The sequence below is a fragment of the Bos mutus genome, chromosome 8, assembly GCF_027580195.1.
Source record: "Bos mutus isolate GX-2022 chromosome 8, NWIPB_WYAK_1.1, whole genome shotgun sequence".
Lineage (NCBI taxonomy): Eukaryota > Metazoa > Chordata > Mammalia > Artiodactyla > Bovidae > Bos > Bos mutus.
In genome coordinates, this window is record NC_091624.1 from 13,468,191 (window position 1) to 13,481,114 (window position 12,924).

General features: G+C 42.2%; 1 protein-coding gene across 3 annotated transcripts in view; it reads right to left on the reverse strand.

Annotated features, from left to right (window-relative positions):
• The window catches only part of PALM2AKAP2 (PALM2 and AKAP2 fusion), a 515,173-nt gene that overhangs the window by 217,771 nt on the left and 284,478 nt on the right, over nt 1-12,924 (reverse strand). For 2 of the 3 annotated variants that reach the window (XM_070375129.1, XM_070375128.1), the window contains exon 8: nt 2,289-2,984. The exons of the other annotated variant lie outside the window; for it this stretch is intronic. In XM_070375129.1, the coding sequence (XP_070231230.1) occupies nt 2,289-2,984 (696 nt within the window). The remainder of the gene's footprint in view (nt 1-2,288; nt 2,985-12,924) is intronic. 3 annotated transcript variants of the gene reach the window in all.

A 12,924-nucleotide genomic window follows, 5' to 3' on the forward strand; every position in this document is an offset into this window, starting at 1 on the left:
GAAGGAAAAAGAAAAAAAAAGATATGGGAAACGTTTAGATTATTTCTTTCTAAATAAATTATTAAAATCAGAGATTGTCCAAAACATTGAAGCTGCTTTCTTTTTCTATACAGATAGGTTTCTCTGGCTTGTCTTCTTCTAACTTTTTAAATGATGCTTAAACAAGCATTTACTGAGGAGCGTGAAGCTGAAAGTGGTGAGGTTTATAGGCAGCAAAACCAGATATTATTTCTAGATAATTGAGCAGTTTTATTAAAAAAAACAGCTGCTTTGCTGAACCTGAGATTTAGAGAGAATTCCCTCAGCTGTTCAAAATCAAGCCATGGATGGAATCACCTTAGAAAGTAGAACTTAGCTCATTATTTTTTTCCTTTTTAAACTTTTTTTGGTTTACATATTGGTGATAAAATGACTTATTTTGTGCTCGTTAAATGTAATTGTTTGAAAACTAAAAAATATTGTTTTTCCCCCTGCTAACTGGAATAAGTACAATTTCAAGCCAATATATTAAAAATAATCAATTTAGCACTAAAAAAGCTATTTAGGACAAATTGAGTTGGTTCTGTAATAAAATTCTCTCCAGGCCACTTTGCTTTTGCCTCCTCTCAACACTCTTCACAGAAGTAGAACTTGATCTAGTACATCTTATCACATATTTTTTAAAATTAGGTTCTATGGAACATGGATAAATTTGTGAATTATCTGCAACAATACTAAGAACATTTGGCAAAAAACTTAAAAGATATATTTGTTTTAAAAGCAATTCAAATGCTACAGCTTTATTTCATTGCTCTATTATTATTTTACTATATTGCTTCCCTTTGGTTCTTTTATACCAGTGGCTATTTGCTTTGGGAGAAATGCTAAGAATTTAAAGAACTGTTCATTGTGTTCCAGATAAAAACCACCCTTGATGTTCTGGAATCTTTATAAGTTGAGGAAACGATGCTTGAAGAAGCTCAGTTATGTGCCACTCACTCCATCAGTATTTCTGGAATGAATTAAAAGTACTTAGGGTGATAAGACAGATCTTTCTTCATCTTTGAAACTTTTTTTGTCTCTCTACATTTTAAAGTTTAATTTTGCGGGGTGGATAAACCTACACGGTGAAGGTACAGGTAACATTCTCTTTTTCGTGGGGACATAAAGAAAAGAGTCCAGATGGAAAGCTCTGGAATCAACAGGGCAGGTGAATGAAGAATTAATTCAGGAACAGCACCGTCCACAATGGATGGACCGGAAGCATCCCAGCAACCACTGTAGGTCAGGAGTGTTTTACAAATATGGTCACTACAGAGAAACATCTCAAAATGACCACTTCATTGAAAATAGATTAACGGAATATATCCATGAAAAAGAAAACAATATAAAAATTGACACTTTTTTTTTAGAGAATAAAAGCAAGGTTCGTGGATTCGCCTAAGTTTGGAGATCACTACTGATGCTCAAAACAATGCTTGTTTCATGTCCTTAGAAAGTTAAAAATGGTGCTTCTCATATAAAGGGTCCATCAGTTAAGTCATAAGAAAGAGAGACAGCTGTTGATGGGCAGGTTATGGAATTAGTCCCTACAATTCAGCTGTAACAAGCACTGGGTTCTTTTTCTTTTACATCAACTTCATTTCAGTTTTATCAGAAGGAAAGCCAGAGATGCACAATACTGTAACCTGGAAGCTTATGTAAGGCAGCAAAAAGCATCACCCTAGATCGAACAAACTAAGTAAGGTCCACTTTTGGCTACACCAGCGTCTGGCTAGACCCCACAGCATTTTGCCACATAAAATATAAAAGCAAAGATCCACAGTAAGGGAGGCAAGTGAGAAATCAGCAACCTGGCGATGTGTGACTACATGATAGGAACATGACAAAACGATTCCCCTGGTGCCCACGGGTTCAATTCCAGTCAAATGAATTAAGGCTACGAGATCACTGGCTGATATGAAGAGTCCATTCCAATCGAGCAGTAAGGAACCAATTCCCTCTTGAAGACACAAGGAAAAGTTTAGAGGAAAAGCAAGTTCTTGGAAAGAGTGAAGCACACACATGCATGTTGTCTCTGAGCTGAGGAAACTGGAGAAAAAAACGAAAGGGGAAAAAAAATAAGAGGGATCAAAGCAATCCAACTGCAAGGCAAGGCAGGTGTTTGCTTCCAGTTCACAGTATCGCAGTTAGTGGTACAGTGAGGTCTACGTAAGTGGTGGAGAGCACAGAGGCTGCCCGGAAGAAAGGGGGAGAAAGAAGTGGTCACATGACAACACAGCACTGACAGCGCTTTTTCTTTTGGGTACCTGGGGCTGGCTCCGTGGCCAAGCTCTCTTCCTTCCCTTCAGGGGATGAGGGCTCAGTGGTGTCTGAGATGGGTCTCCCGGACACCAGCTCGGCTGCATTCCCATCAATGGTGGACACGTCTGTCACTGTCTTCTCCCTCAATGACTTCTCATCATCTTCGTCAATGAGGACCAACTCAGCCTTGATGGTTTCATCATAGCCTAGCACCTTCTTCGTCTCCTCTTCATCCTCGATATTTTGGTAGCCCATGAAAATCATGGTGACCGGCTGATCCAAGTTTGCCTCCGGCCCTTCAGTGCTGGGGGCTGGAGCCTGCTGCCCTGGGTTCCCAGAAGAATGATCTTTCCTAGACTTATGGACCATTTCTAACTTGGCTTCTTTGCAGAGCATGTGTTCCTTAGGGTGGCTGAGGCTCCCATCTGCAATCCCAGTCCTTTCTGACACGTGCCCTCCTCTTAAGCTTGATTGTCCAGCTTTCTGAATAAGCTCTTCTACATCCTTTGAGCTTAATGTGTGCACTCCATTTTCTACTATGGTGCCTCCTGAGTGCACCTCATACACTACTTTGGTACCATCATCAAAGACTTTGACTCCTCTCTGATGGACCCCCTCTGGGCCAATGGTGGATGTAGAGAGAATCTTGGTCTCTCCTGTTTGTTTGTCTTTCTCCACATTAATTTCCATGGCGTACACAGCTTGAATGAAAACAAGAGAAAGGAAGTGCATGTTACAACAAAAAAAGCCAGTGAATGGTTAATTGCCAAACAGACAAAAAAAACGGTGTTGTGCCCTTTCTAGTCTAACCACCAAGCATCTTGTTAGCGTGAGTGCACCGTGGACAGAGGTGGTTATATATGTGTTTTAATACAGCAGCTAAATGCACTGGGAAGACACGTGTACAGAGTTTCCATTTCTCAATGGCACTCAAACTTCCAAGGAAGAGGAGCTAAATAAGGCCACGAGCGACTGTTGAGATCCAGTGCGACACATTTCAGGGAAGCTGATGACATGTGAGTTCACCTTGATTGGGAGCGTACCCTAGACTTAGACAATTTTAAAGTCCTTGGTTAGGATGTAACCTAGTTCCAAAATCTTAAATCTTTTTAAAGAACTCTTTTACCAAGTGTTCTTTTTTTTTTTTTTGACATTTCCCTTTTCTGTGAATGGAGATTATGTGAAGGGTTTTGCAAGACGGCACATGGCCATCCTTTACTGTACTCTAAAAGAGGACATTTGCAAAAATGGAAAGCTATGAAAGGAGTCAGATTATATGCTCTGTGGGCTTCAGTCACTTAGCTAGGTTTCTAAGACAAGAACTAGAAGAAGAAAGACTGGGGGGGGGGGGGGCGTTATCCCACGACACGGGAATTCGAGGACAGCGCTCACAGAAGGCCTCTTTCTTCCCCCATGAACACACTGCCAAGCCCTCAAGTCCTGTCCCATGTTGTCACCCCCAGCTGCTGCCTCCTCTCTGTTCCACTGTCATCACTCACCTGAGATACTACTCCCTCTTTCCTAGATGATGATCACAAGAGCTTCCTACCTGGTCTTCCCAGGTACCACTCTCAGCCTCTCCAACATCCCAAATCCTGGGGCCAGTCTGAGCTTCCCCAGGACCAGCTCTTTCCTGTCCTGTAGACTCTCACGACACTCCATACTTTCTGACCTATTGCCTCAGAGGCTCCCCATGAGGCACATGTTCTGGATGGGAGGACACTTGGCCTCGGACCCATGGAGCCAACTGTCCCTTGACACGCGTTCCCTGAATGACCCACAGATACATCGACCTCTGCAGCTTTAAAACTGAGTCCATCTTCTCTCAAAGCTCCCCAGAGTTTTGGTGAGAACAAAGTCTTGGTGGGACAAGCATAGTCTTGGTGAGAAGTAATACCTAGTCTCTCAAGCAAGAAGCCTCAGAATCATACTTGACTTTCACTTTTCTTCCTAATTCCCCATCATCAAACAACTGCTGAAACTAATTCTACTTCAGATCCATCCCCATGCATCTCCTCACCATTATGTCTATCACCACTGCCTTAGACCAGACCTTCTGCACAGCAACCTGTGTCTGATTTCTATCTGCTACTTGTGTCATTTCACTTCCAGAGGGCCAAAGGAGAGGAAAATGGTTTTTACAAAAAAAAAAAAAGAATTTATATTGATGTAAGGCAGACATCAAACCAATATTGTAAAGCAATTATCCTTCAATTAAAAATAATTTTTTTAAAAAAAGAATTGCTATGAAAAATAAGAAAGGAAAGAAAAAACTTACAAGTAAAGGCAAGAAAGAATTTAAGAAAGAGAAAAGGAAAGAAACAAGAATACCCAGCAGAGATCATACATGGCCCACAAAGTCTAAAATACTTATGATCTGGCCCTGTATAGTAAAAGCCAGCCGACCACTGTTAGCCTAGGCTCCACCCTGCCCACAGAGTTATCTTACTTAAAAACTCTCCATCAGCTCCTGTGTCTGCAGAGGGTAAACACCAAACTCCTTAGCTTGGCATATAATTCCCTTGGCATTTGTCTGCAACCTTCCTTTCTTATCTTGCTTTGCCTTGCAGCCTCTCTCATTCCATATGCGCTCAGGCCATAACAGAGGTCTCACTGTTTCCAGGACATCTTTCCACGACCATTTAAATCTATGCTGTCCCTCTGCCTAGACTGTTTTGTCCCTTCTCCACTAACAGACTCTAGAGTCTGGTGTCACATCTCTGCTTGTCATCGCCGTTGAGTTCCTATCTCTTTCTCAACTATAAGTTCCCCACTGTGTTAAAAAGATCCAAACTATCTTTCCAATCAACGTTTTGTTGTTTCCTTACCCTGTACAGCAGCTAAAAAACATCATCTTACACCTAACATTTCCTGCTTTTAAGATTCCTTTCTCTTGAAATGTCCTACTTTTGAGTTTCTTTATATCCAAATGTGACTCATCCACTGATCCCCAGGTCAACTGCACCCTCTTCCATGAACTTTCTTTGATCACCCCATTTCTAAGATATCCCTCTCTTCTCAAGATTCTCTGAACACTTCTCTAAACTGAGGGCACCTAACACTCTCCAGTCAGTAATATAATTATTTGTGGGGATGTTTTATTAGCTCCACAGATTTTTAGGATCCTGGAAGGCTAGCTTTTTGCCTGGCATCTTTCAGAGATTCCCCCTGCCCCAAACACCTACCTTAGAGCCTTTTGGATAGAAGGTACCTGCTAACCATACCTGTGAAACAAATGCTACTAATTGAAAAGTCTAATTGGTTGTTTTAATCTAGTGACAAATAGTTTATATGACACCGATGAAAAGGTATACACAGTGATTAATGCTTGTACTGGGTGAAGAATAACAATGGTATTTTGTCTGCTTATACAATCTGACATGGTTAACACTTAACTAAGAAGATTTTGAAACAAATTCCAATGCTTTATTTTCATTGTGTCCGTTTTGAAAGTTTCACTTGCTCAGCACAAAGATCTGGAGTTTCTTTAAGTGACACAGTGGGAAGCCAACCAATATTTGTCAAAAAGGTACATCAGCTCATACAATGACGGTGATATCAAGAGAACTATGTCTGTTATTTCCTGATTTTCCATAAAATGTGTTATCAAATAGAATAGGCATTTAAAATGTTTTTTTCCAGTGGTCATGTATGGATGTGAGAGTTGGACTGTGAAGAAAGCTGAGCGCCGAAGAATTGATGCTTTTGAACTGTGGTGTTGGAGAAGACTCTTGAGAGACCCTTGGACTGCAAGGAGATCCAACCAGTCCATCCTAAAGGAGATCAGATTTGGGTGTTCACTGGAAGGACTGATGCTGAATACTTTGGACTGAACTCCAATACTTTGGCCACCTCATGCAAAGAGTTGACTCATTGGAAAAGACTCTGATGCTGGGAGGGACTGGGGGCAGGAGGAGGAGGGGACGACAGAGGATGAGATGGCTGGGTGGCATCACTGACTCGATGGACATGAGTTTGTGTAAATTCCAGGAGTTGGTGATGGACAGGGAGGCCTGGCGTGTTGTGATTCGTGGGGTTGCAGAGTCAGACACAACTGAGCGACTGAACTGAACTGAATGGGCTCCAAGAACCTGTTCTTTAAATATTACATTTATATTAAAAGGCACAGTTTGGGGATGAAATATTGCATCCTATCACTATTAACACACTCATGGGACATGTTTATAAATAAGCAATATAATAATGATGGACAGAGGAGCCTGGTGGACTACAGGTCCATGGGACTGCAAAGAGTCAGACGTGACTTTGCAACTGAACTGCAACAGTAGCAATAATGATTGTCAGTTAATAGATATAAAACCCCAAACCGTCCAGGAATATGTGAGCCAAATGATACACTGAGCTGTAATCAATACAGAGTATGGAATAAAACATTTCTACTTTTATATCCATATCTGATAGGATACACATTATTAACATAGGAATCTTTAGGGATATCCCTCCCTCTCTCTGCCCACCAATGAGAATGCTATCCTTTGTGGTCCAATTTTCCCTTCTCCACCATCCTAATGTCCAAACTCAGCCGGACCTTGCCTATTCCTAGAATCAGAGACTGGACTAAAAGGAGGGATAATGGGGAGAATGTCTTTGCTGCTGCTGCTGCTGCTGCTAAGTCCCTTCAGTCGTGTCTGACTCTAATGGTTAATCAGATCCATACAATTAAGAGCTGAGAAAGGAGGAGTTTAATGGAAGAGACAGTAAAAGCTCTGTGAAAGATGGCTACTGCTACTACTGCTAAGTCACTTCAGTCGTGTCCGACTCTGTGCGACCCCAGAGATGGATCTCCAGGCAAGAACACTGGAGTGGGTTGCCATTTCCTTCTCCAATGCATGAAAGTGAAAAGTGAAAGTGAAGTCGCTCAGTCTTGTCCGACCCTCAGCGATCCCATGGACTGCAGCCTACCAGGCTCCTCCATCCATGGGGTTTTCCAGGCAAGAGTACTGGAGTGGGGTGCCATTGCCTTCTCCGTGAAAGATGGCTAGGGAGGGGATATTCTGTGGCAGTGAATGATGCTTTGGAGAGTTACTTGTGGAGGGAAGAAAAGGGAATGTGAGAAGTCCTTCTGGGTGGAGATATGAATTGGATCCCTTTCAACATCCTTCAGGAGAAACAGGTAAAAAAGAACAGAGTTTCTTTTCAGTGGGTTTTCTTTTTTTGACTGTGATTTTATGCTACATTTTGTGAAGTGTGAGATAACTCTGGGTGTGAACCACAAGTGACATGGATTCATTAGAGTTACAGATTAATATTTATATGATACACACTGTTCTTTCAATATTTCTAGAATTTGAAAGTAGAATACTTTAAGACATTTTTATAATAAAAAAAGCTTAGATAGATTATGCCATAAAAGACAACATTCATATGTATTTTTCCCCCAGATAAGACCTGGGGCTTTAAAGAAACCACAGATTTTTAGTAGATTTCTTCAGGTTTGGTCTCCCATTCCTTGTCTGCCTTCACTCTTTTCTCTTTAGTAAGGCGACTCAGGCAAACACTTCGAGAAGCTCGAGCTTACACAAAGGCAATATTTTCATTTATTTTTTGGTTTTCTTTTGAGATTTATTGAGATATTATTGACATATAACATATGTTAGCTTAAGATGTATGATGCGATGATTTGATATACATATATACTGCAGAATGATTACCAAAATAAGGTTAGCTGGCCCCTTCACCCCTTACATAATTGCCAATTTTAGGGGTAACTTTAAAGATCTACTCTCTTAAGACAATATTTAGACTTCATGGATACACATATGAGAATGTTACTAGACATTCAGAAAACCACAAAGTGTGAACATTTTTCTTAAATGTGTTGTTTGTGAATAAGTATTTCTATTTTGTTTCAGCTCTTAGCCAATAATATCCCAAATGTGCACGAGGGTGGATATGAACCAGCAGGAAGATAAGATTTACATTTTGTTTAGGAGGCATGCACACAATTTTTAAAACTCTTCTGCTTTTTACTGCTGCCAAAGACCTCTCCCTTACATCATGCCCTCCTCTCTAATCACAGTGAACACTCTCTAATCTGCCCTTTTCTTCCCACAAGTTTCCCCATGCCACAGGTACATGACGATGAAGATCGTAAGGGCTTGGTATCTGTGCCATCTTATTGGAAAAAAAAAATGAGGAGAAGGGTACTGCTCAGGGAAGGAAACTTTCTGGAGAGCCCTTGAAAGAGATTTTGAAAGAGCTGCATGGACATAAAGAAAAGTATTTGAGGAAGGACCAGGTAACAGAAAAAAAGGAAAGAGTCCAGTAGATGTTCCAGTGATGGGTTGATTGGAGTCTGGAAGTATGTCTTTATAAAATGATATAAGTATTGATTTTCAAGTATCACACACTGACAACAGTGAGACTGGAGGACACAAGCATGTTTGTTCTGCCTTCCAACATCCCAGCGAGAGAGCAAGTAGTATCTCCATTTTGCTAATGAAGAATAAGAAGCAAAGGGGCCAGTTTCTGCAAAGGGATACAAATGGATGGCATCACTGGTACTGTGACTTTGAGCTCTGTGTTTGGTTTCCTTGGTTTTTCTCCCCCACAGCTCCTTCATCCATAGAAGGGTCACCTTGGAGAAGCAGAGATACCCTAATGGGGTTGATGAGCCTAGTTTCTAGGTTCTGAAAAGACCCAAGTATGAGCAAGAGTGGAAGGCCTCCAAGAAAGATGCCCGGACACCACAGGGCCCAGAAAGAGGGTGTGAAGAACACAGAATGCTTGATTCCAGGTCAAACCTGCTGCCCTGGCTCTTTGCGCCCTCTTGTCCCCTGTCACCTTCAGCCTGGACAAACACAACAGCTGCAAGGGCCCTAAGGGACCCAGGGGAAAGGAAACAAGAGGACCCGACACAGGTAAGGGGAAAGTGACACAAACTGGCAAGATTCCATTTCAGAATCAAGCCAAGAGCACACAAGACAGAACCCTGCCCCATGAAGACGGAACTTTTGATTATTGTTAAATTCCTTGACCCAGGCTGCTCCTAGCTCACTTCCCTTGACTCACTGTTATCAGTGGGTGGAATAATAAAGTTGAGGGTCCATGTGTAAAGTATAAAAATCATGTCCCATGGTCATCAGTCATCATATGGGAGGTGTCATAGGAAGGGAGAAAGTGAGTCTGAATTCCTATCCAGGTCACATCTCAATTTGGGGCCTCATCTTCCCGATTGGTACAATGAAGGGTAAGTAGCTCTTTTTTTTTTTTTTTAATTCAAGTATAGCTGATTTACAATGTTGTGTTAAGTTTCTGGTGTACAGTGAAGTGATTCAGTTATAGAAATATTAATGCATATATATGTGTGTGTGTGTGTGTGTGTGTGAGTATACATGGTATCCAGCTTTGATATTCCATGCTGCCATGGAGAGCCCACGTGGCCTGTGAGTCAGTGACGTATCAAATCCAAGAGGAGGGAGCGCGATGGACAATCAGACCACGACCACCACCCAGCAGTGAGATCTTCCCTGTGTAATACACATCAAGTGGCTGGCAACGTACCATGTGGAAGAAAAACAATACATACGCTTGGCTTACTGAATGAATATATACACATGCATCTCTTTGAGCATAAGACTATATATGCATTTATGTTCACTCCTCTTGAGGTGGGAAATATAAAATTAGCACTGTGATGTCAAAAATGATGAAAATGAGGATATTCATTTAGAGTGAATCCTTCCTCTCATCCCAGAGAGCAATCTCTAACTTCAAAACCCAACAATCAAACATTTCTTCAAATCAAATGTTTTCCCAAGACACTGTGCTTTTAATAAAAATAAGTCAGCAAGGGCATAATGGTGAAGGACAGCAAAGTTCAGTTGCTCAGTCGTGTCTGACTCTTTGTGACGACGTGGACTGCAGCATGCCAGGCTTCCCTGTCCATCACCAACTTCCAGAGCTTACTCAAACTCATGTCCATTGAGTTGGTGATGCCATCTAGCAAAAGCCAAAGCCAATTTCTCATATTGACTTTGCTTCAGTCTTTTTGGTCAAGAAGGGCAGTTTACAGCTTGAGAAGTGTCGGAAAGAATACTGCTAAGAGGTAACTGAAACCCAGGACTGCTAAGATGTAACTGAAACCCAGGTGAGTAGAGAAGATTGGAAGATAATAAAACTCCCAGGGATACAACTGCTCACAGTGCTTTGGGTCCTGTGCCCCAGTTCCCACATCAATGAATTTGTCCCAAGGATTTCATATACCAGGAAAGGCAGTGGAGGCAGAAATGCCAAGTTCTAATTTTCAAAACTGAGAAGGAAGGAATTCCATAAACTATATATAAATAGCTGGACATCATGGCTGGCTAAACTCTAGAATCAATTCTGAAAGAGCAGAAGCTGGGCACATTAATCTCAATTTTTTTTCCCTTCAAGGTCTCTAGACAGATTAGACAAATGACAAATATAAAGCATATTGGATCATCATAAAGTCCCTATTGTCCTTATGTGGACGAGACAGAAACATGTGCCATGAGTGTTAGGACAACAGCCAGAACTTGTTACTGGTTGGAGGGCATGCCCCATAGGTGCCGGGTAAGGATTCCCCAGGGCCAGGAGGATCCCTAACGGTGAGCCCCAGGCTTCTGACTTTTTATCAAACTGTGCAACAATTTTATCAATGAAATGATGATAAATAATGCCAGTTTGCTTTTCAGATCTGAGATGATACTAAACCGAGAGGAAAAGTGAGGGTGTGTAGAGCCCCAACCATGAGCTGTAAAAATCCTGACAACAAAGAGAGCTTTCTCCTTTCAAATTGGTTAAACCCTTTATTCAATGAAACCTGATGCAGAAATACGATAAGTAAGCACAAGGCTGGGGAAGCCGCTGTGCTTGAAATGGGACAGAACACCAAGTCCCTCACCTCAACCCCTTCCTTACCTTCCAGAGACTCCTTGGTGACCCCAGGGGCCCCGGACACTCCTGAGGGATACTTAACAGGAAGAAACTTAACAGTCATGTAAAATCTACCAAGGGCCGAGAGGCGCATAGCCTATCCTTATTTTTGCCTCTTAAGATTAAAAAGAGAGGAATTTGTAGGCTCTTCTGCATGTGAGAAGGCGAAGTAGTATGTGCACAGTTGTGGGGAACAGACTTCTCGCTGCCACTGAAATGACTGTGGAGCGATGACTCCGCTGGACAGAGGGAAGGAGGCCCGGTAGTGGCGCAGGCCACTCACTGGAGGCTGCACCTGAGAGCCTGAAGCGGAAAGGCCATGAGGACCGCCAGGAAGTCACATGGCCGTGGCCTCTGTGGGGACTGTGCTGGGCAGCTCTGAGTCTTGCCCTTCAGAGACCAAGCGGGGCATGTCCACAGGGGAGGGACAGGCACGGCTAAGGGGGTCCAAGAAACCTACCGTCTCAGGACCAGATGAACCGACCGGGGCTGCGGGCATTAAGGGGATGGAAAGTGAAGGCCTGGGAAAGACAGGATGTGATAGCCGTTTTCAAATATTTAAACGGAAATCAGAACTTAGGTTTGTTCTGAAGGGCTCCTAAGATACAAACTTCGGTTTGTATCTTAAGGATACGTAAAAATAGGTAAAAGATGAAAGCAGCAAACTAATGAGAGCTCCATCTGAGGATGAACTTCCCAGGTGTCAGAGCCAATTACAGACAGAATGGGCCATCTGTAGGGAGACCCAGGTCATGGTGTGTCCCTGTGGTTTGAAGGCCTCGTGGCAAGGCTCTGTCCCTGGGCTTCCATGTTTGAATAAGGAATTGGAACAGATGCCTCCTGATTCTGCAAAGCAAAGATTGTAAATAAATTCCCATTTATACAGAACCCAAAACCTCCCAAACTCCAGACAACCAGAATATTTGTCATAATACTGAGTAACGACCAGTGACATTTTTTAAAATGGCCCTAAGACTGTGCAAATTTTCAAAAGGACACCCCTAAAGCAAGATGGATGATACCTATAAGAAAGAATTCCAGGGGCGACTGCCACTCATTTGTAAGCTGTCCATGCTCTGTGTAATCACTGCTAGCCATAACTGATCATTAATCTGGATGCTCTATTTCAAAAGCAGCCTGGACGAAGCAGTTAACCACATCAAATGCAATTCCTTTCAAGCCTCTGCATCTGTATATTTCCACAGTAGATACATTTATGCATATTGGTTCTTAACTGATAAACAAAAGTACATGTAGACTTATTTTTTAGAAGACTTTGAACACATAATACTTTTTCAAAAAGGCATTTGCTATTTGGATTCATTATGTTTTCACAGTATCTTCCAAGAGGAAGGATCCTAGCTTGTGAAAGTGTGTGTATTCCTATGCACACAGAACTGCAATCCCAGTAACATATCATTCTTGAAGCTCACATTCCTTGACTGCCGATGCTGCTCAAATCCTGTTCATATCTCTCAGTCCCCACACATTGGCCCTACCGCCTTCACGAACTGATCCGTTAATTAGGTCATATTGCATGTCCTGTGAGTCGCAGAAATGTGGAGAGGAGCTAGAAAGCTGTTTACCCACAACTACTGGGAACCACCAACACTCTAATAACACGCAGGGAGGTATGTGCCTTTTGAAGAACTGTTATCCCGAGTTGATCTCAGAAGTGCATCTTGGAGCATTTAAAAGAATCTGCAGCTTAAATCACTGCCA